The 23843-nt window shown below is 36.2% G+C and overlaps 2 protein-coding genes and 1 non-coding gene across 6 annotated transcripts in view; 1 reads left to right on the top strand and 2 right to left on the bottom strand.

Annotated features, from left to right (window-relative positions):
- The window catches only part of USP8 (ubiquitin specific peptidase 8), a 55571-nt gene extending 33798 nt beyond the window's left edge, over positions 1-21773 (top strand). The window contains exons 8-19 of the mRNA XM_061428780.1: positions 139-301; positions 2442-2586; positions 2883-3103; positions 6099-6677; positions 9926-10003; positions 10422-10684; positions 12568-12780; positions 13231-13441; positions 17611-17847; positions 18564-18706; positions 20589-20721; positions 20891-21773. Of these exons, the coding sequence (XP_061284764.1) occupies positions 139-301; positions 2442-2586; positions 2883-3103; positions 6099-6677; positions 9926-10003; positions 10422-10684; positions 12568-12780; positions 13231-13441; positions 17611-17847; positions 18564-18706; positions 20589-20721; positions 20891-21076 (2572 nt within the window). The 3' untranslated portion in view covers positions 21077-21773. The remainder of the gene's footprint in view (positions 1-138; positions 302-2441; positions 2587-2882; positions 3104-6098; positions 6678-9925; positions 10004-10421; positions 10685-12567; positions 12781-13230; positions 13442-17610; positions 17848-18563; positions 18707-20588; positions 20722-20890) is intronic.
- A 919-nt stretch (positions 21774-22692) lies between these two features.
- Positions 22693-23843, bottom strand: part of USP50 (ubiquitin specific peptidase 50) — a 40003-nt gene continuing 38852 nt past the window's right edge. For all 4 annotated transcript variants that reach the window (XM_061428782.1, XM_061428783.1, XM_061428784.1 and 1 more), the window contains one exon: positions 22693-22971. In XM_061428782.1, coding sequence (XP_061284766.1) covers positions 22780-22971 — 192 coding nt within the window. In that variant the 3' untranslated portion in view covers positions 22693-22779. The remainder of the gene's footprint in view (positions 22972-23843) is intronic.
- Positions 23686-23789, bottom strand: LOC133256341 (U6 spliceosomal RNA). Its single transcript, XR_009739205.1, has one exon. It is a non-coding gene; the product is annotated as a U6 spliceosomal RNA (small nuclear RNA).

The raw sequence follows: 23843 nt of genomic DNA, 5'->3' as shown, positions 1-23843 counted from the left end.
GCCCCATGACATGGCCAAAAAAGAAAAAACGTTTGCTATGGTATGATAAAGACTGTAGAACAAAACTTGGTGTCTTATAATAGTGTATTAGGACCTCTCATCTACTTTTGCCCCAATACAAATGTTAATACATTTCAGAGTCACTGCTAGTTGGATTGAAGCAAACCTCCCAGATGATTCTAAAGACACATGGAAGAAGAGGGGGAGTGTGGATTATGTGGTCCTTCTTGACTGGTTTAGTTCTGCAAAAGATTTACAACTTGGGACAACTCTACGGAGTCTGAAAGATGCACTTTTCAAGGTTAGCAAGTTTCCTTGTTAGTTTACTGTAATTGCAAGCCTTCTCTGGTTGTTAGAAGGGTATGTTGACTAGTTGATTATCTTAACGACATCAAGATCCATCATGCTTTGGTTGTAGACTTTTAAAAAATTCAAATTTAAAAGACTAGTTTTGAATAACCCAATAATATTAAAATTATCTTAATAGGATAATTAGAACTTTCAGAAATGTAAATTATTTGGAAAATGCTGTTTTTGTTATGAAACATAAAGGAAGAAATCACTAAGAAAAAAAGACTGATAGATACGACAATAAAATAAAAACTTAGGTGTGAAAAAATGTACCGATTTGAAGGCAGAAGGTAAAAATATTTGCAACAGATATGGCACTGATTTAGAACACCTAAAATCTGAAGAGTTTTTGCAAATAAATACAATTACTTAAGATAAAATGCTGAAGTAAGTAGTAGACACAGATAGACATAGATACAAGATGTGAAAGTGACAAGACATAAAAATACCAGCATGCTAGTAATCAGAAATGCAGATCCAAACAGTTACTGTCACTGTCTCGATCAGATTAACGGAGATAAAAATAATACTTGGTTTAATATGTTAAATTATTGAATAGCACTAAATGCTGGTAAGCATGTGGTAAGAATAAAACTCTGTGTGCTGGTCGGAGGGTCAGTTGATGGAACATTGTCCTCCAGGACAGTGGTCTTAAAAGCCTTGAAACAATCATGCTTCAAAGTAGGAAATCGCAGAATATACCCAGGTATAGGCTGATATATGAAATTGCCAGTATTTACCTACTTTTCACTAAAAAAGTGACAGTTTCATAAAGGTAAGCCTAAGGTACCTGTAAGTTTAGTGTATGATAAAGATGACATAACAGATCAGTGAGGAAAAGATGGATTGAAATAACTGGTTTGAGGAGAGCTGGCTAGCCTGTAAGTAAAAGAAAGAGGATCTCTGCCTTATTTCTTAGACCACACTAGATTCCAAATGGGTTAAAAGACATAAATATGTTGAATCAAACAATGAACTACCAGGAAAAACCGTTGATAAATGTTTTTATTACCTTGATCCTGAACCAAAGAGGCTCATATATTTGACTGTACTGAAAATACCACAAATAAAAAGTCAGAGGAAATATTTGTAACAAGACAAAAACCTATTTTCCTTAATACTCAGAGTACATTCACTGTTTACTAAGAAAAATAGCAGTCTGTAGAAAAATGGGCAAAAGATGAGATTAAGCCATAGACTATAAAGGGTTACTAAATGTATTAAAAGATGTTAAACTTCACATATAAATGCTAATACAACTCATTGTATGTCCCCCAGTTTGGTAAAAACTATAAAGACTTACAATGGGTGTTCTCATACACTGATGGTAAATCTGTATATTGACATTGCTTTTTGAAGGGCAGTTTGATGGCATCTTTTAAGCCAATGGTTTTAGAAAATTATTGTACAGAAATACACAAACATATTTTTAAAAGTTCATTTCAAAGATGAGCAATATGTATTAAAAGCCTTAAAATGTTCTTGGCCTACCCTCTTTACTTCTGGGAACTTTTCCTAATGGAGTCAATTAGGCATATGTATAGGATCTTTAGCATTTATCTCAGCATTTTTTATAATTAGGAAAAATAATAATTGTTGAAACAGTTGATTCAGTTTTGGTGTGTGTGTGTGTATGTGTCTGTATAAAACAGAATATTATCTGGTCCTTACAGATGATGATATAGCTCTTTATGGATAATAGATGATCGTATAAAAGAAAAGCAGCATAAGTTTCATTATTTTATTTAAAAAATGAAAAAGTATATATAGAAAACAGTAAGAATAAACTAAAATGTTGGAGTGTTATTTCTGGGTGATGAGGTTATATATCACAGAAGATTTTTATTGTATGTTAAGTTGTGTTCCTATTTTTCTTTTAAGATCATGGATTACTTGTGTGATTTTAAAAACCCGATCTATCCATTTGTTTCATTAAATGCTGAATTTTGAATTCAGCTGTCTCTTTTTTTTGGTAATCATTGATAAGAAATGGATCTTTTAAGAACAGTTTAATATTCAGGTTTGTTGTGTTTTTAGCTGTCAAGAGACTGCTGCCATATTATTAAACATACTATTTCCTTATTTTATAGTGGGAAAGTAAAGCTGTCCTGCGCAGTGAACCTTTGGTTTTAGAAGGAGGCTATGAAAACTGGCTCCTTTGTTATCCACAGTATACAACAAATGCTAAAGTTACGCCACCCCCACGAGGCAAGAATGAAGAGGTGTCTATCTCATGTATGTATGTGAAAATTTTTGTTTAAAATTGCTTTGGTAAAATTTTAAACATTTTCTGTTCTCAGGGTAGTGTTCTTGGTTGTGTGTGCATTTGTCCTGTTAGATAGCAGTTGCTTTTAGGCATAAAAAAATACAAGATGTCCACAGTCTGAAAGTTAATGTTTATCAATTCATTAAGACTGTTGTGGTTGTCACTGCTTACTTTAACTACGACATAGAACATGCATGAGACATGAAGTACTGTTTATGGGGTTTGCTCTTCTTTCAATAATATTTTTATCTTTTGGGGATTTTAGTGGACTTTACTTACCCTTCACTGGAAGAATCAGTTCCTTCTAAACCTACTGCCCAGATGATACCTCCTATAGAAATCAGTGAAAATACAGAATTGATAAACAGTCAAGATGAGAGAATGGGACCACTGAATATATCAGCTCCAGTTGAACCAATTGCTGCTTCTAAATATGATATTTCACCCATAATTCAGCCAGTGCCTATTTTAAAGAATATTCCACAGGTATGTTTTTGGTTTTCTTTTAATTTTATTATGTCTTTTCTTTTAATATTATATTAAGTATATAGTATAGCAATATGTATCCAGTGTATATGTACCTTCAGTATTTTAGAAAGAAAAAGATTGAAAAAATCTATATTCCTCTATTTTTGGTATATTGGTACATTTTTGCCATTAAAAAAACTTCATTGTAATTGTCTTACTGCCACAGCAATTTCAGAATAGATAATTGAAAGAATTTTAAACCTAACTCGGTCCATTTAGTATCAGATCAGATGAGATCAGATCAGTCGTTCAGTCGTGTCCGACTCTTTGCGACCCCATGAATCGCAGCACACCAGGCCTCCCTGTCCATCACCAACTCCCAGAGTTCACTGAGACTCATGTCCATCGAGTCAGTGATGCCATCCAGCCATCTCGTCCTCTGTCATCCCCTTCTCCTCCTGCCCCCAATCCCTCCCAGCATCAGAGTCTTTTCCAATGAGTCAGCTCTTCGCATGAGGTGGCCAAAGTACTGGAGTTTCAGCTTTAGCATCATTCCTTCCAAAGACAGTATTAGCACAATGAACTTGAACAACACTTGCAGGTGTATATTATAAATTTAATTCATAGTATTTTCCCAGATGGTTTGGCTTACAGATGATAGATGTATGATGTCAGTATTTTGGTTTTGAAATAGTTCTTTAGTTTGATTTCCTTAGACTTTGACACATAAATTACAGGCATATTTTAACAATAATTGTCTAAAAGAGTTTACATAAAAGATGTTATAATAAAAAATTATAACATCTTTCTTGTCATTAGATTTTACTTAAAATTCTTTCCTGTGTGTTTTCCAGTAACATTTTTTTTTTACCATTTTTAATTTTTTTTCTCAGATATTTAAATAATATTTCATATTTGAAATAGGTAACATCTGGTTTGTGGAGCAGGCTCTGATTAGAAAATTTAGTCATTTTTGGGGGATATAAAATAAAGCAGTTCATTTCCTCATGTTTTAAGGCCTACTTTTAATATTTCGGATTAAATCTTAAGACTAATTATTTGAATAATTTTTTCTTACAATGAAAATTTAAGAAATTTTAAAAAGAGCTTATGACATTGCACTTCCTTTCAATTTAATCATGTTATTTAAACCATAATCCCTGTGTGACTTTCTGAGATATGTACAATTTATGAATTGTACCTTGATAAACATGTACTATTTAATACAATCAATAATATGTATCAATAATATATACTGTTTAATAGTCACTGGAGCACACACACATCAAGAAGAGAAGTTCTGACTGAGAGTGGGTGTCATCAGGGAGGTCTTCATGGAGGTAGTAGTTTTATCTGGGCTTTAAGAGTGGAGTAGGATTTAAGGATGAAAGAAACAAGTGGAAAAATTTTATGACTGAAGGCACAAAGCATGTTCTGGGATTGGTAAGTAGTTCTGACAGGCTTGGGCACAGCTCTCGGAGAGAGGTGAGTGTGATGATAGATAAGATTGGAAAAGTGGACAGAAGTCATCAAGAGAGACTTTGATCTCTCTTGGAATTTTGTCATGTAGGCGAAAGGAAATCTTGAAAGAATTTTAAACTTGAAAGTAACATGATCATAGCTATGCTTTTAAGATGAGTGGAAAATGTGGATGAAAACATTTATTTTGATCCCTGTTCACCTTTTATTGTTAACCTCATCCTCATAGTGTTTGTTCTAACTTTATTCACAAATAAATTTAGAAAAGGGTGGGGGCAGGGAAGGTTTTTTTTTTTTTTAAATGAAGAGGCAAAAAGAGCAGAGCAGAGAAATGATTCCTTCTTGTAGTGGTGTTTTCTAATGGGAAAAACATACAGTTCATTTTGTAGGAACACTATACAGGTTGTTACTGGCAGACAGTCTCATTTTTATTTCAGTGAACGTCTCAAGAAATGATGTTAGGGTCATTTTTAACAATTTTGTAGGGTTAGTATATTGTTAAATTGAGGTAAATTACTCAATTTTAATTAGTATCTTATCTCTTATGAAAGTTGTTCTGGAATATTTTATTCATTCTCTCTGCAACATTTTATTTACTGTCAGGCACAGTCTCTACCCTCCTGGAGCTTATGTGCTAACAGGGAAGATTTTAAACAATTAAAGTTGTTTAATCAGAATCCCAGTAACTACTTAGAAGGAAAAGAATAGAGTATTATGACAGCATATATCAAGAGGCTTAGCTGGTCCTTAGGGATCAGGGAAGTCTTTTCTAAGGGAGAGATATTTAAGCTAAAACTTAATGTTGTGGGCATTATCTAGCCAAACAACTAGTATAAAGGCCTGACTTGGGAAGAAGCATGGCATCTTTGAGGAATTAAAGATGGGGGCAGGGTAAGTATGGCTGGTATATCAAGTAGTATGAGATAAGATTGGGGAGATAGGCAGAAGAGAGACCACACAGGCATGGCAAGACATTTAGATCTAAGTCTGTGTAATCTAAGTACAGTCAGTGGTTTTTGACAGTAAGATTTTAAGTCAGTGGTCAGATCTATGTTTTAAAATGATTACTCTGGTAACAGAATGGAGAAACAAATCTGAAATATATGAAACTCTGAGTTTTTTTATTTGAGCAAGACATAGTGGGCCACACCCATGTGTTTGTTGGGGGAAATCATGAATTTGGTTTTGGCCGTATGAGGTTTGTGGTATATGTGAGATACTCATGTGAAGACACTGAGTAGGCAGTTGGGTATGTGGAAATGGAACTTTAGGGGTGCTCAGGTCTGGTTCTTTTATGTTATAGAATGAAATCTTCATACACAGAACATATTAAAGTGTGGAATCAAGAAGATGTAAGTGCCAAGTGCCTTATGAGAAATCTTGACATTAGGTCATTTACAAATGGATGTTTTTGGCAGATACTGTCTCCACAGAGTGATGGTTCTTTTTATCACAACTTGATATCAAGAACTGAGGTTATTGTGTTCCTGGATTTCAACAAAAGGATGTTTTTCTCTGTTATTTGTTGATACAGATTGATCGTAGTAAAAAACCGGCAATCAAATTGCCTGAAGATCATAGAATAAAATATGAAAGTACAGATCATGAGGAACAGTCTCCTCAGAGTGAAAAAGTTGTTCCTGATCGTTCCACAAAACCGGTATTTCCCCCTCCAACTGCTATGCTAACAGACGAAGAAAAAGCTCGTATTCACGCAGAAACTGTTCTTCTAATGGAAAAAAACAAACAAGAAAAAGAACTTAGAGAAAGGCAGCAAGAGGAACAGAAAGAGAGACTGAGGAGGGAAGAACAAGAACAAAAAGACAGAAAGGAACAAGAAGCTGAAGAAAATGAAATCACAGAGAAGCAACAAAAAGCAGAACAAATGGAAAAGAAAGAAAGTGAACAGGCCAGGAAAGAAGATAAAGAAACTTCAGCAAAGAGGGGCAGAGAAATAACAGGAGTAAAAAGACAAAGTAAAAGTGAACATGAGACTACCGATGCCAAGAAGTCTGTAGAAGATAGGGGGAAGAGGTGTCCAACCCCGGAAGTGCAGAAGAGGTCAGCAGATGTGCCTCATGCCTCTGTGGCAGGAGATTCAAGTTCAGGCAAGGTAAGCGGAAACAGTACAGACTGCCAACTAAGTGTAAAAAAACATACGTAAAAAGTGACATCGGTAGCATTCCATAAACAGGGTAGACATTTCAGTTGGTTTTCTAGGAGATGATAGATTTGTACTGATCCAATTACATTTGCTTACCTGCTCTTGATTATTTGGGACTGGAATTGCTTTTCACATCTATGGAATGCAACATATTTTTGCTATTTGAGATAAATAGCTGCATTCTTCATTTTTATGCTTGATGTGTGATCATCAAAAGACTAGAGTGAAATATAATCTTCTGATCTCACAATGGAGGAATTAGGTGCCAAATATTTATATGATGAAGTTTGTGTCTGCTTAGAATATGCCCAGTTTATCTTTGCGTGTAATGGTTTTATTTGTCGTCTGTGTCATTTGTTTGTTCATTCATCTGATCAAAAATATTGACAGTAATCCCATTAATGTTGCCTTTTCCTACCCTTGGCTATTACTCTTCATTGATTTTCATAATTTTGGAGATGTTTTTTTCTTTTCTTTTTGGCTACCCCACACAACTTGTAGGATCTCAGTTCCCCAACCAGGGACTGAACCTGGGCCTCGGCAATGAAAGTGCCAAATCGTAACTGCTAGACACTAGGGAGCTCCACTTTTTCTTTGTATTGGGATACAGCCAGTTAGTAAACAGTGCTATGATAGTTTCAGGTGAACCGCAAAGAGATTCAGCCCTACCAGAGAAGATTTTTTTAACCTAATAATGTCATGTGTGCTTTTCATGGGCTTTTTTTTTTTTTTTTTTGTCTATTATGCAATTAATAGTGCCTTTTCCTTTTGAACTCTTAAGTGTCTTGGGCTTTTAAAAATCCTATTCTTTTCCTTCCAGTTTTATTGAGATACAGTTGACATATAGCACTGTATAAGTTTAGGATGTACAATATAATGATTGTATCTCACGGAAATACAAAATTTAAAAGAGTAAAAAAATAACTTGTGATAAGAACTCTTAGGATTTACTTAACAACTATCATATGTAACATACAGCAGCGTTAATTAGTCATGTAGTACCTTATATCCACTTATAACTGGAAGTTTGTTCGACTGCCTTCCTCCAATTTCCTGTTCTACCTACCTCTGATAACCACAAGTCTGATCCTTTTTCCTTTGTATTTGTTTTTGAAGTATAAATGACTTATAATACTATGTTAGTTCCTGTTACACAACGTAGCCATTTGGTGTTTCTATACATTTCCAAATGATCACCATAGTAAGTCTAGTTATACTATGTCATCATACAAGGATACACAGCTATTGACTACATTCCCACAATGTATATTTCATCCCTGTGACTCATTTATTTTGCAACTGAAAGTTTGTACCTCTTAATTTTCCTCATCTATTTCTTTTCCTCACTGCCACCACCCCACCAACCCGCCGCCCCACTCCTCACCTCTGGTGGTAACCACTTGTTTGTTCTCGTATCTATAACTTTGTTTTGTCTTGTTCATTTGTTTTTGAGATTCTGCATGTAAGTGAAATCATATATTTGTCTTTTGAGGCTGACTTTTTGCTTAGCATAATACCCTCTAGATACATCCATGTTGTCACAAATGACAAAATTTCACTTTTTTATGGGTAATATTCCATTGTGTATATATACTATACATCTTCTTTATCCATTCATCTATGGGCATCTGGGTTGCTTCCATATTCGTGGCTGTTGTAAATAATGATGTAATGAACAAAGGGGTACATATATCTTTTATAATCAGTGTTTTTTATTTCTTTGGATAAATAACCAGGAGTAGAATTGCTGGATCATATGGTAGTTCTATTTTAAATTCTTTTTTAACAATCTCCATACTGTTTTCCATAGTGACTACACCAATTTACATTCCCATCAACAGTGTTGTACTAGGGTTCCTTTTTCTTTGCATTTGCCAACACTTGTTATATGTCATCTTTTTGATAATAGCCATTCTGATGGGTGTGAGGTGTTATCTCATTGTGGTTTTGATGATTTTCCCTGATGACCAGTGATGTTGAGCATCTTTTCATGCGCCTATTGGCCATCTGTCTTTGGAAAAATGTCTATTCAGATCCTGTGCCCATTTTTAAATCAGATTTTTGTTTCTTTGATGTTGAGTTGTATGAGTTCTTTGTATAATTTGGACATTGACCCCTTATCAGATATATTGTTTGCAGATATCTTCTCCCATTCAGTATAGGTGGCCTTTTCATTTTGTTGGTAGTTTCCTTCTCTGTGCAAAAAGCTTTTTAATTTGATGTAGTCCCATTTTTCTGTCTTTGCTTTTGTTACCTTTGCCTGAGAAGACATATGCCAAAAATTATTACTAAGACGAATGTCAGAGTGTTCCTCCATTGTTTTCTTCTAGAAGTTTTATGGTTTCGGGTTTTACATTTAAGTCTTTCATCCATTTTGAATTTATTTTTGTGTATGTATGAGAGGATAGACTAGTTTGATTCTTTTGCATGTAGCTGTCCAGTTTTTCCAAAACTAGGTTTTAAAAATATTTTGGGGTTTTTTCATTTGTTTTACGTCTTCTCTCTTGGCTTGTTTTTGTTTGTTTTGGCTGCTTCATGCAGCTCAAAGGCTCTTAGTTTCCCGACCAGAGATTGAACCTGGGGCCATGGCAGTGAAAGCGTTGAATCCTAACCACTGAACTACCAGGGAACTCCTGGTTTGTTTTTAAAATTAATAAAATGTCAGTGCTCTTTGTATGCTGAAATTTAGAATGCCTACATATTTTGAATTATTTTGTTCAATAAAAAGAGATGTGGAAAAAATTATATGCTTGCCTATATAGCTCAAAAGTGTGGTGCATCTTTAATACCATTCATTGAAGAGGTTGACTTTTCTTCACTGTATAATCCTCTTTGTGTGGATATACTACATTTGATGGACACTGGATTGCTTCTGTTTTGGGGCTATTACGAATAATAATTCCATGAACATTTGCATCCAAGTCTTTGTGTGGAAATAAATTTTCTTATCTTTGGAGTTGACACTTAGAAGTGAAATTGTGTTTTGTTTTTTTTTGAGGAACTTTAAAAAGCCACCATCTTTATAAGCTGTGCACACATACTCCTTCCCCTTGCTATGATAATTTTAGGACTTTAAGAAAACATGTATAGTTCTTCATCTTTTAAAAAATATTAAGGGCAGCCAACACCAGGTTTGTGGTTCTTTGCTATGGCAAAATTTAATTTAAAAATCCTTTTCCTTCTCTTTTTAAAACAAGTCTCGAGAGCCTTTGACAAGAGCGAGAAGTGAAGAAATGGGGAGGGTTGTACCAGGACTGCCGTCAGGCTGGGCCAAGGTAAAACTCCAAATTAGCACAGAAAGAAATTACATGGCACTGTTTTGTTTAAAAAAAAAAAAAAAAAACAACTTATGAACTTGTTTATTCTGCATCTTCTCTAACGCAGAGTTGACTCTGTTTCTTCATTATAAAGGACATAGCTCATTTCCCTAATTACAGCATGGTTAGATTTCTGGATAGCCAGTCAGGGATGCTGGCTATAATATATGAGCATTCTGGCATGTCATTTAAAAACAGTGTTATCATTTTAAAACCTCAGGTTCTTTGAAAGTTTAATTATAGAAGTGATTATCACCATTTTATTCAAATTATTTTAATCCAAAAGTAAACTTAGTAGTGGAATACTTTTGAGTTTTTGTTGTTGTTTATTGAATGTTCATTGTTTTTTGACCTGTGCTTTCTTTCCCCGCCTAAGTTTCTTGATCCCATCACTGGAACTTTTCGTTACTATCATTCGCCTACCAACACTGTTCATATGTATCCACCGGAAATGGCTCCTTCATCTGCACCTCCTTCCACCCCTCCAACTCATAAAGCCAAGCCACAGATTCCTGCTGAGCGGGATAGGGAACCGTCTAAACTGAAGCGCTCCTACTCCTCCCCAGATATCACCCAGGCCATTCAAGAGGAAGAGAAGAGGAGGCCAACAGTAACTCCAGCAGTTAATCGGGAAAACAAGTAAGTTTATCCTAACTTCTAGGAACAGAATCATCTGCTGTATTTGAAAACTTCTTAAACATACCAGTTTACTAATATCAGGGAGACAGAAAATTCTGTGGATGGCTAACCCAACTGTTTTTGTTTACTGTAGAGGAAAAAAATAAATGGATTAAATGTCCTTGGTTTTTCTCCCAAATGTCACAGACTAACTTAAATGTGTCAAAAAGGATTCTGTGACTCGTTCGCTAACGCATATGTATTAATGTAGATATAAAAGTGTGCACCTTGTTATCTTTTCAGTGTGCGACTACATAGATGTTTTTATAAACTTCATAAGATCCCTAGATTTCCCTTTGAGAACTATAATTTACAGGATTGTTGAATATGTCTTGTTGTAGCTCTTAAATTCCAAACTTAAAAAAAACTCAATAACATGGGGGCAAACTTAATGTATTAAAATAATGAGCATTATAGTGTGTATCAGCTTCTAATCCTTATTCTGTTCCCTTTTCTTTATTGCATTTCTGTTCCTCTGTTCACCAGTGGTGATGAATAGGTTCATTTAAGTTTTCCCAAAACAGTATCTCATTTAGATGTATTCCTGGCTTTATCAGTTATTGAATACTCCAGTGCTCCTGGCTTATGATTGATAGGTTTATGAGATAGTTTTCTAGTCTGTCACTTCTGACCATTAATTTTGGGGGATGTAGGGTAGGTTTATGAGATAGTTTTCTAGTCTGTCACTTCTGACCATTAATTTTGGGGGATGTAGGGTAGATAGAGGTGAAAATAAATGGGATTTTTTGATTTGTTAAATACACTCTTAATTGCTGAGGAATTCTAACTAGGCTGTCTTTTTGGCCTCTTCAGAATCACTTTCCCCAAAAGTAGTTAATATATTTTCCTCCTAAGAACTTACCCTGCCAGGTAGAAGCTTGAACTGGAGGAGATTTTGTAAATTCGGAAAATCTATAGATTTCAGGGCTCACTATTAAAACTGGTAAGAATTTAATTCTTTCTTGAATCATCATTCTTATTAAAGTTTGTTAATTTGACAATTTAAAAACTACAGCATATGTAGTTTGTATATTTTTAAATATATATTGAACAGAGTGCATATACCTGAGCCATGTGTAAACAAAAACTGGTTGGAATATAATGTTTAATCTGTTCTCAGTATTCCTTTCAGAGGTGGAGATATACTTAGGATCAGTAATAAAAGAAAGACTTACCAATTAGTTTTCTTAGTGTCCTTAAAGTTCTAAAAATTACATATATAAATCAAATATACTGCATGACAAAAGTCGTGTAGGCATTCTCTAGTTCAGTGCTTCCAGTGGCCATGTTGATAGATATGTTCTTTACCTGTTTTGTCCAGCATGGTAGTGGCTATTTTGAATTGTGGCTACTATAAGAGCTATAAAATTTTAAATTTATTGTGGCTAGTGGTTGCTACCATATTTGTCAGCACAGCTCTAGACTTCAGGTTATAGTACCCAAATAACCTCTGCCTCCTGTGTGTGCTCCGCAGTTACTGGCATTCTGGTTGAATTCAACATTTGGTAATGCTAAACTTCCTGGGATCATTTAAAACATTTGAAAGAGCCTTCTGTATTAGAACACTCTACCTGTTCATGAGAAACCAGAGAACCTATTGATATCTCAGGGTATCTGTAAGAAACATGTGCTCACGTAAGAAGTTAAAGACCTTCATGGGAGCATCACCCGCATCACTTAGATACTAAATGTTCTTTAAGACCCAGTACCTTATGACCTTAGTAACTATCTGCAGGATTACCATATACCATTACAGATGCTGGAGTTTGCTGCCCTTTGAAGTATGAACCTTCATGTCACATGCCCTGCATTTTAAGAAGTCATGTGCACTTTTTCTTCCTTAGGCCAACAAGCTATCCTAAAGCTGAGATCACAAGACTTTCTGCTTCTCAAATTCGGAACCTCAATCCTGTTTTTGGAGGATCTGGACCAGCTCTCACTGGACTTCGTAATTTAGGAAATACTTGTTACATGAACTCAATATTACAGTGCCTGTGCAATACGCCACATCTGGCTGATTATTTCAACCGCAACTGTTACCAGGATGATATTAATAGGTAAAGAAATATCATACTTTTCTGCAATATCATATTAAAAGGGTGCTCTAACCACACACTTCCTTACCACCCAGCTCCAGAGATGTCAGATTAGGAAAGAACAATGTAGAGAACATTGTTCTTAAGAAAAATGTAAAGAAAAGCCTTCTTTGATTGGTGAAGGACAGACAGGAAAGGAACAGTGCAGAAGGCAGAACCTCACTGTCATAAATTGGAGCCTACTGGTAAGGAATGGGAGACTGCGGAGGGCTGGTAGCCAAAAAGAAGCAACTTGGAGGGGTGTCATCAAAGTAAGATTCAGGTAAGTATTTGGTGATAAACCTATGAATAAGCATTTTAGTGTAGGGTCACATATTATAGTATGTGAGTAGTTTAATGTTGATATCAAGAACCTGCTGTATCTTAGCTTTTTATAATTTGTGTTTTGTAACTTTAATTATGTTTGCAAAGGTCAAATTTGTTGGGGCATAAAGGTGAAGTTGCAGAAGAATTTGGCATAATCATGAAAGCCCTGTGGACAGGACAGTACCGGTACATCAGTCCAAAAGACTTTAAAATCACCATTGGGAAGATCAATGACCAGTTTGCAGGATACAGCCAGCAAGATTCACAAGAACTGCTTCTGTTCCTAATGGATGGTCTCCATGAAGATCTTAATAAAGTAAGATTGTATTTTTCTTTTTTTTTTTTTTTTTTTTGGTTTTTTTTTTTTTATTTATTTATTTATTTTTTTATTTTTTTTTTTTTTTCCAATTTTATTTTATTTTTAAACTTTACATAATTGTATTAGTTTTGCCAAATATCAAAATGAATCCGCCACAGGTATACATGTGTTCCCCATCCCGAACCCTCCTCCCTCCTCCCTCCCCATACCATCCCTCTGGGCCGTCCCAGTGCACCAGCCCCAAGCATCCAGCATCATGCATCGAACCTGGACTGGCAACTCGTTTCCTACATGATATTTTACATGTTTCATTGCCATTCTCCCACATCTTCCCACCCTCTCCCTCTCCCACAGAGTCCATAAGACTGTTCTATACATCAGTGTCTCTTTTGCTGTCTCGTACACCGGGTTATTGTTACCATCTTTCTAAATTCCATATATATGCGTTAGTATACTGTATTTATGTTTTTCCTTCTGGCTTACTTCACTCTGTATAATAGGCTCCAGTTTCATCCACCTCATTAGAACTGATTCAAATGTATTCTTTTTAATGGCTGAGTAATACTCCATTGTGTATATGTACCACAGCTTTCTTATCCATTCATCTGCTGATGGACATCTAGGTTGCTTCCACGTCTTGGCTATTATAAACAGTGCTGCGATGAACATTGGGGTACACGTGTCTCTTTCCCTTCTGGTTTCCTCAGTGTGTATGCCCAGCAGTGGGGTTGCTGGATCATAAGGCAGTTCTATTTCCAGTTTTTTAAGGAATCTCCACACTGTTCTCCATAGTGGCTGTACTAGTTTGCATTCCCACCAACAGTGTAAGAGGGTTCCCTTTTCTCCACACCCTCTCCAGCATTTATTATTTGTAGACTTTTGGATCGCAGCCATTCTGACTGGTGTGAAATGGTACCTCATAGTGGTTTTGATTTGCATTTCTCTGATAATGAGTGATGTTGAGCATCTTTTCATGTGTTTGTTAGCCATCTGTATGTCTTTTTTGGAGAAATGTCTATTTAGTTCTTTGGCCCATTTTTTGATTGGGTCGTTTATTTTTCTGGAGTTGAGCTGTAGGAGTTGCTTGTATATTTTTGAGATTAGTTGTTTGTCGGTTGCTTCATTTGCTATTATTTTCTCCCATTCTGAAGGCTGTCTTTTCACCTTGCTAATAGTTGAAGAAATGGACAAATTCTTAGAAAAGTACAACTTTCCAAAACTGGACCAGGAAGAAATAGAAAATCTTAACAGACCCATCACAAGCATGGAAATTGAAACTGTAATCAAAAATCTTCCAGCAAACAAAAGCCCCGGTCCAGACGGCTTCACAGCTGAATTCTACCAAAAATTTAGAGAAGAGCTAACACCTGTCCTGCTCAAACTCTTCCAGAAAATTGCAGAGGAAGGTAAACTTCCAAACTCATTCTATGAGGCCACCATCACCCTAATACCAAAACCTGACAAAGATCCCACAAAAAAAGAAAACTACAGGCCAATATCACTGATGAACATAGATGCAAAAATCCTTAACAAAATTCTAGCAATCAGAATCCAACAACACATTAAAAAGATCATACACCATGATCAAGTGGGCTTTATCCCAGGGATGCAAGGATTCTTCAATATCCGCAAATCAATCAATGTAATACACCACATTAACAAATTGAAAAATAAAAACCATATGATTATCTCAATAGATGCAGAGAAAGCCTTTGACAAAATTCAACACCCATTTATGATAAAAACTCTCCAGAAAGCAGGAATAGAAGGAACATACCTCAACATAATAAAAGCTATATATGACAAACCCACTGCAAACATTATCCTCAATGGTGAAAAATTGAAAGCATTTCCTCTAAAGTCAGGAACAAGACAAGGGTGCCCACTTTCACCATTACTATTCAACATAGTTTTGGAAGTTTTGGCCACAGCAATCAGAGCAGAAAAAGAAATAAAAGGAATCCAAATTGGAAAAGAAGAAGTAAAACTCTCACTATTTGCAGATGACATGATCCTCTACATAGAAAACCCTAAAGAGTCCACCAGAAAATTACTAGAAATAATCAATGACTACAGTAAAGTTGCAGGATATAAAATCAACACACAGAAATCCCTTGCATTCCTATATACTAATAATGAGAAAACAGAAAGAGAAATTAAGGAAACAATTCCATTCACCATTGCAACGGAAAGAATAAAATACTTAGGAATATATCTACCTAAAGAAACTAAAGACCTATATATAGAAAACTATAAAACACTGGTGAAAGAAATCAAAGAGGACACTAATAGATGGAGAAATATACCATGTTCATGGATTGGAAGAATCAATATAGTGAAAATGAGTATACTACCCAAAGCAATTTATAGATTCAACGCAATCCCTATCAAGCTACCAACAGTATTCTTCACAGAGCTAGAACAAATAATTTCACAATTTGTATGGAAATACAAAAAACCTCGAATAGCCAAAGCGATCTTGAGAAAGAAGAATGGTACTGGAGGAATCAACTTACCTGACTTCAGGCTCTACTACAAAGCCACAGTTATCAAGACAGTATGGTACTGGCACAAAGACAGAAATATTGATCAATGGAATAAAATAGAAAGCCCAGAGATAAATCCACGCACATATGGACACCTTATCTTCGACAAAGGAGGCAAGAATATACAATGGATTAAAGACAATCTCTTTAACAAGTGGTGCTGGGAAATCTGGTCAACCACTTGTAAAAGAATGAAACTGGACCACTTTCTAACACCATACACAAAAATAAACTCAAAATGGATTAAAGATCTAAACGTAAGACCAGAAACTATAAAACTCCTAGAGGAGAACATAGGCAAAACACTCTCCGACATACATCACAGCAGGATCCTCTATGACCCACCTCCCAGAATATTGGAAATAAAAGCAAAAATGAGCAAATGGGACCTAATTAACCTTAAAAGCTTCTGCACATCAAAGGAAACTATTAGCAAGATTGTATTTTTCTAAGTTGCGAAGGCTCTTTAGGGTTGCTCAGTGTTGCACTCATTTTTATAGCAATTTAAAATTATAGCTGTTGATTGTTCAGTGCTAATTTATTCAAATCTAGGGACTACGGCATGAAACTTTAAAATAAATACATCTGTTAGGTTTACTATTTGAATGGCTGCTAAGTCACTTCAGTCGTGTCCGACTCTGTGTGACCCCATAGACGGCAGCCACCAGGCTCCCCCATCCCTGGGATTCTCCAGGCAAGAACACAGGAGTGGGTTGCCATTTCCTTCTCCAATGCATGAAAGTGAAAAGTGAAAGTGAAGTCGCTCAGTCGTGTCCGACTACTAGCGACCCCATGGACTGCAGGCCACCAAGCTCCTCCATCCATGGGATTTTCCAGGCAAGAGTACTGGAGTGGGGTGCCATTACCTTCTCTATTTGAATGGAAGTATATACAGTTTGTATTTACTTGTGAAAATGTTAACAGGCTGTATTATTGTGAGGAATTTATAAACATTGTAAATTTGTAAACACAGTTGTCAGAGATCCTGCGTTTGTGACCCATATGACCAAAGGATTCATGTGAAAAGTTACTATTTGTATACAATGGCTTCTTTTTAGCACCAAGCTGTCTTCTCTTTCAAATACTTTTGCTATCACCTCTCTTACCAGCGAACATAGACGTACACATATAGACACACACATATATGTGTATGTCTGTATGTGTATGTTTATGAAGATAGTGTGTATCCATCTGTGAGACTAGGACCAGAAAAACGACATCTAGTTGTAACCCTAACTCCTAGGTATATGTGGAATGTCTTTTCAAAATCAGACTTTTCAGCTTTTTAAATAAAAATTTATTAAGAAATTGAAACTAGTTACACCCTTTTGATAAAGTGGGTTTTGGTTTTTTGGGGAGATATTTTTGATTAGCATTTTTTTGTAGCATCAAATTTTTTGATTCAGTCAGTTCAGTTCAGTCGCTCAGTCATGTCTGACTCTTTGCGACCCCATGAATCGCAGCACGCCAGGCCTCCCTGTCTATCACCAGCTCCCGGAGTTCACCCCGACTCACATCCATCGAGTCAGTGATGCCAAGATTTATATTGAATATACTTTCAGTTTTATATTTAAATGTTGACTTTGAGATATTAATACAGAGTTTAAATCTTATTTTCAGGCTGATAATCGGAAGAGACATAAAGAAGAAAATAATGATCATCTCGATGACTTTAAAGCTGCAGAACATGCATGGCAGAAACACAAGCAGCTCAATGAATCTATCATTGTTGCACTTTTTCAGGGTCAATTCAAATCCACAGTACAGTGCCTCACCTGTCACAAAAAGTCCAGGACATTTGAGGCCTTCATGTATTTGTCTCTCCCACTAGCATCTACAAGTAAATGTACATTACAGGTAAATTAGGATTGAGAGAAAATGATTTATTGAAGGAAAACATTTTTTATATGCACATAGAGTTGTACTTTACTTGGTAATTGATTTCTGCTCTTTATCCCTGTAAACATTTTATAGGTTAAAACTCACAGAAAAATTGTTTTAATTAGGCCTATGCAGATTTGAAGAAAATATGCATTTTTAAAAGAAATTTTCAAAATATTTTCCTATTAAATATTCTTTTAGAGTTGATAATGTTTTTCAAAGTCTGTATTGAAGTTTTAGAAGTTAATTTGGGAAACTGTATGTTGACTTTAATTCAGGTACACTTTTTAGAAGAAATTGTTCTACATGAGGTATCAAATAAATATCCTATTTTGCACACAACAGCAGTGTGATTTAGAGAGCTTGTTGACGCTTTTAGTGTTAGCCTCTTGTTAGTCAGAACGTCCTGAGCCACCAGGTAGAAGTTACCCCTTGATGCTCTCAGGACATGCAGACGTCTTCCCTCCTCCATGGGCACAGCACCATCACTCTCCATAATTTGTCCCTATCAACTCCTCCCATCTGCTTCCTCAGTAGATCATAACTCTGGAGGTGGGGGGTTGGGGTGGGGGAACAGGAGCTGCTTTGTAAATAGCTTATTCCTCATGCCTGACAAAATAACTTATTGAATAGATGCTCAGTAATAAAAAAAAATAAGTTAACAAATATCTACTACTTATTTTTGCCTCCAGGATTGCCTTAGGTTATTTTCCAAAGAAGAAAAACTCACAGATAACAACAGGTTTTATTGCAGTCATTGCAGAGCTCGTCGGGATTCCCTAAAAAAGATAGAAATCTGGAAGCTGCCACCTGTGCTTTTAGTGCATCTGAAACGGTAAAAGGGACACATTTTTCTACCTGTTTAGTACTTTTTAGATGAAGGATTTCTATGTATTTTATTCTAAACTTTATTGTGCTGTCTGCTTAGGATGTATAACAAAGAAAGATTATCAGGTTAGGGTACTTCTAGGGGGAAATTAGCAGAGAAGGCAATGGCACCCCACTCTAGTCCTCTTGCCTGGAAACTCACATGGGCGGAGGAGCCTGGTGGGCTGCAGTCCACGGGGTTGCTAAGAGTCGGACATGACTGAGTGACTTCACTTTCACTTTTCACTTTCATGCATTGGAGAAGGAAATGGCAACCCACTCCAGTGTTCTTGCCTGGAAAATCCCAGGGACGGGGGAGCCTGGTGGGCTGCCCTCTACGGGGGTCTCACAGAGTCAGACACGACTGAAGCAATTTAGCAGCAGCAGCAGCAGGAAAATTAGGCAGAAATGAAGAGGCTCGTTCACTTGCATTTTTGCAATAACTGCAAAATGACAGCACCGCTTTTTCATGTAACTCTGTCTTTAAAAATCACTGAAACTGGGGCAGGAGGGATAGATTGGGAGTTTGAGATTGACATATAAACACTGCTGTATTTAAAACAGATAACCTACTGTATAGCACAGGGAACATTGTTCAGTATTCTTTGATAACCTAAATGGGAAAAGAATTTGAAAAAGAAGATAGAAGTATAACTGAATCACTTTGCTGTACACCTGAAACTAACACATTGTTAATCAATGATACTCCAATATAAAACATTTTTACAAATCAGTGAAACAAAATTATTTTCAAATTATTGGAGATTCTTAGGCAGTTATTTGTTAATTTCAACACTGATATATTCAAATCTCTTGTGTAGATTTTCTACAAAAGCTTATTATATCGGTTGTCCTTTACTGCTTGTTGCAGATTGCAAAGGTATAGATAAACATTCTACAAATGATTACACATTTGTTCTGTTAAGATTATTAGTGCTGTGTATTATTCTTGGAAAATATCTTAAAGTATAAATGGTTCAGAGTTCACTCTTTAAAAAATAATTTTGAAATAACCATACCTACACCAACCAGTATTTTGGTGTTTAAAGCAGTGTGTGTTAGGATGATGGAATGCCATTATTTCAGTCACTAGGCTGTGTGCATGCAGTTTCTGGCTCTAGTTTTTTCAAGTTCAGTTCAGTCGCTCAGTCGTGTCCAACTCTTTGCAACCCCATGAACTGCAGCGTGCCAGGCCTCCCTGTCCATCACCAGCTCCTGGAGTTTACCCAAACTCATGTCCATTGAGTTGGTGATGCCATCCAACTATCTCATCCTCTGTCGTCCCCTTTTCCTCCTGCCCTCAATCTTTCCCAGCATCGGGGTCTTTTCAAATGAGTCAGCTCTTCGCATCAGGTGGCCAAAGTATTGGAGTTACAGCTTCAACATTTGCCCATCCAATGAACACCCAGGACTGATCTCATTTAGGATGGACTGGTTGGATCTCAAAGTACAAGCTTAAATCTGGAGCCACTCTCTTCTGTTACTTCTCTGTACTTTGTGGTGATTAGCATTATAAATGGGGGTGTTACTGACTTCTTGCCTTTGTCTAAGACTCATCTAATGGCTCTAGCTGGTCTGGGGATTAAGGGACCAACGTGTGGCTCTACATCCATCACTGTTTACCTGGGCCAAGACTTTTATGCACCTCAGTTTCATTTGTAAAACAGAAATGAAACCAAGTATCTTTAGACAAGTCCCTCCACTATTAAAATGCTGGGTGTGTGTCTGAAATAGATTTTATGTCTAAACATAAAAACTGTCTAAAACTCTGGATTGTTAATGAATGAATTACAGTTCATTTTGATGTCTTTGGTCTGTCAGTGTAACTGCTGTAATGTTTTGCTCTGCAGTTTTTCCTATGATGGCAGGTGGAAACAAAAATTACAGACATCTGTGGACTTTCCATTAGAAAATCTTGACTTGTCGCAGTATGTTATTGGCCCAAAGAACAATCTGAAGAAATACAACTTGTTTTCTGTTTCAGTAAGTATCTCATTGACCAGAATACTTTTTCTTTCGAAGCAAACTGAAAAAACAAGTTTCAGGTTGTTCCTTTCCTCAGAGGAAAGTAGGAACTACATTAAGGCTTTGAAATTATTGACATATTTTAAATAATTCAACTTGAACTGATATTCTGTCTTGTTTGGCACAGAATCACTACGGTGGGCTGGACGGTGGCCACTACACTGCCTATTGTAAAAATGCAGCAAGACAGCGGTGGTTTAAATTTGATGATCATGAGGTTTCTGATATTTCCATTTCTTCGGTGAAATCTTCAGCAGCTTATATCCTCTTTTATACGTCACTGGGACCACGAATAACTGATGTAGCCACGTAAGGAGAAGTAGGTTTTAAGCTAGTTATCTTTTAACAGGCTGAGCAACACAACTCTTGAATTGCTTATAAAGATTCTGGATAGGCATAGCTGACCATTTAAAGGACTTGTAGGACAATGAGAGCTGTGTTACTATACCATATACTTCTGGTCAGCGCCATTATCAAAAAACTGACCAAGAACATTTAACAAGTATTGCATTCCTTACAGGTACCATTTATTTCAAAACAAGTTTTTTAGTTTGCTCCAAAGTTAAAATAATTAACTAGCTAAGCATTATTATTCTGCTGGTCTAAAAATCATTGTATCCTTTATTTTCCTATTCACTGTTATGGCCTTTTCACATTTCTAAATCCCAGCTTGATCTACTGAATACTCTAGAATGATGTAAAGCAGATAGGAATGTATGTGTATATATTTATTGCACACTTGCACATCAAATCAATGTACATAGTATAATATGTGGTCCTTTTGTGAAGCCTAGAACTCAGAGGATTGCTCCCCCCCGACTTTTGGCCTATTCTGAGTAACTGCAGTGCTTTCTTAGGGACATGACAGGGCAAAGCTATTTTTCTGTTGGCTTTGGGCTGTATTTGTGCACTAAATCTTTATTCTAAAAAAATAAATGGAAACTTTTCTTTAATTTTTTAAATGAGAATTTTCATTTACACCTACATTAAAATCTTAATGAGAAAAATAATTTAAAACCCTATAAGTGTTCTGTCTTTAATTTTTATTAAGTGTTCTGTCTTTAATTTTTATTGTTGCACAGGACAGCAGAATTATAATTTTTACACACACTTTATCCCAATACAGTGACTTAAAATTTAGTACACTTACTCTGTTGCATCACTTGATTCCATTCTTCCTTCACCTTGACCATGAACTGCATATAGCACTTATGATTCTCTCAAGAGTTGAAAGTCAAAGTAGGATATAAAACCTTAACACCCAGGCAGACTTATTCTATCATGAGTAGTAGAATTCTTAGGATTAACGTAAAACGATAACTGCAAAGTGAACTGCATTATAAACCACATCTTTAACAACTGATGTATTAAAAGGGATAGAGGAGCGTAGAATTTATCATTTACCTCAGGGACTCGGTTGTTACAGGTAAAATCAATATAAACACTCCACATAAAAAACAAGATTATAAAGGTGCTCCTGAAAGATGTCACCATTACTGGATTCCCAGGAAGAAGATGCAAGAATCAGTTTTGAATTGTGAAATGGACGACTTCTCATGTTCTGCAATTAGTCTGAGTGACTTATAGCTTCTTGGCTAAATTATCAGATCAATTAATATTTTCAAATCACAGAGCCACTTGAACGAAAGTTATTTCGGTTTAGCTCCATGAAGTATCCTTGGAAAGTAAGTTTGTTGGATATATCTAATTATGAGATAATCTATGATAAAAATACACATTACTAAACAATGCACTTTGAAATATGCACACAGTACATAATCTGAGTGCTTTAAAGGTCCCCATCTGTTAGTACCACATCATTTCTTTGCTGCCTTTTTCAATGGGCTAGGACCCATGTTTGTTACAAACTTACCTTGTAAAATGTTGCATAATATGCCAGAAAGACTTAAAAATGTCAGTGAATGCAAGTAAGTTGCAAGACTTTTAATGACAAAGCAAAACTTAAGTACCAGGTTCTCACTGCTAGTTTTGCAGTTTTCAGGAAACACCATTTTCTTAGGTCTTGCATTTTTGTGTAGGTATAGAAAAGGGCTGACAGCTGTAGAACAGGAGATATGCTGCAGCAGTTTGGACTGCAGTATCTGGAATCTCACTGACTCGTGTGTCATCAAAGCTGTACCAGGCCTGGGTCACTGAGTTCTTGGAGAAAGCAGTGTAGTGGCCACCATCCAGATCACCAAAGTGGTTCTGGGGGAAAGAGGAAACGTCACACTTAGTGTTTACATTCGAATACTTAACTGTTACAGCCAAAAATGTAGGGCCACAAAATATTTTTAATAATTGTCCTTTATACTGGATTAAAAGGAAATGACAATTTTAAGTCAAATCATACATATAGCCTGACTTCTCTATTTTTTGTGTCACTGAAATGGTTATACATTATGTTCATTGACTATTTAATAGAATATGTGAATGAAACAGGATAGTATTTGACAGCAGCTAGTATTTATCAGTTAATACAGAGCACCTACCATCAGTTCAGTTGCTCAGTCGTGTCCGACTCTTTGCAACCCCGTGGACTGCAGCAGGCCAGGTTTTCCTGTCCATCACCAACTCCTGGAGCTTATTCAAACTCATGTCCATTGAGCCGGTGATGCCATCCAACCATCTCATCCTCTGTCATGCCCTTCTCCTGCCTTCAATCTTTCCCAGCATCAGCGTCTTTTCCTTTTTTTTTTTTTAATTTTATTTTTTAACTTTACAATATTGTATTGGTTTTGCCATATATCAAAATGAATCTGCCACAGGTATACATGTGTTCCCCATCCTGAACCCTCCTACCTCCTCCCTCCCCATACCATCCCTCTGGGTCGTCCCAGTGCACCAGCCCCAAGCATCTAGTATCGTGCATTGAACCTGGACTGGCGACACGTTTCATATATGATATTACACATGTTTCAAAAAAATATGGAATGCTTCACGAATTTGTGTGTCATCCTTGCACAGGGGCCATGCTAATCTCTGTATCGTTCCAATTTTAGTATATGTGCTGCCGAAGTGAGCAGCAGGGTCTTTTCCAGTGAGTCAGTTCTTCGCATCAGGTGGCCAAAGTATTGGAG

This window comes from Bos javanicus, chromosome 10 (genome assembly GCF_032452875.1).
Source record: "Bos javanicus breed banteng chromosome 10, ARS-OSU_banteng_1.0, whole genome shotgun sequence".
NCBI classification, from domain to species: domain Eukaryota; kingdom Metazoa; phylum Chordata; class Mammalia; order Artiodactyla; family Bovidae; genus Bos; species Bos javanicus.
Note: the sequence above shows the minus strand (reverse complement) of the source record. Positions and strands in the feature narration are given on the sequence as shown.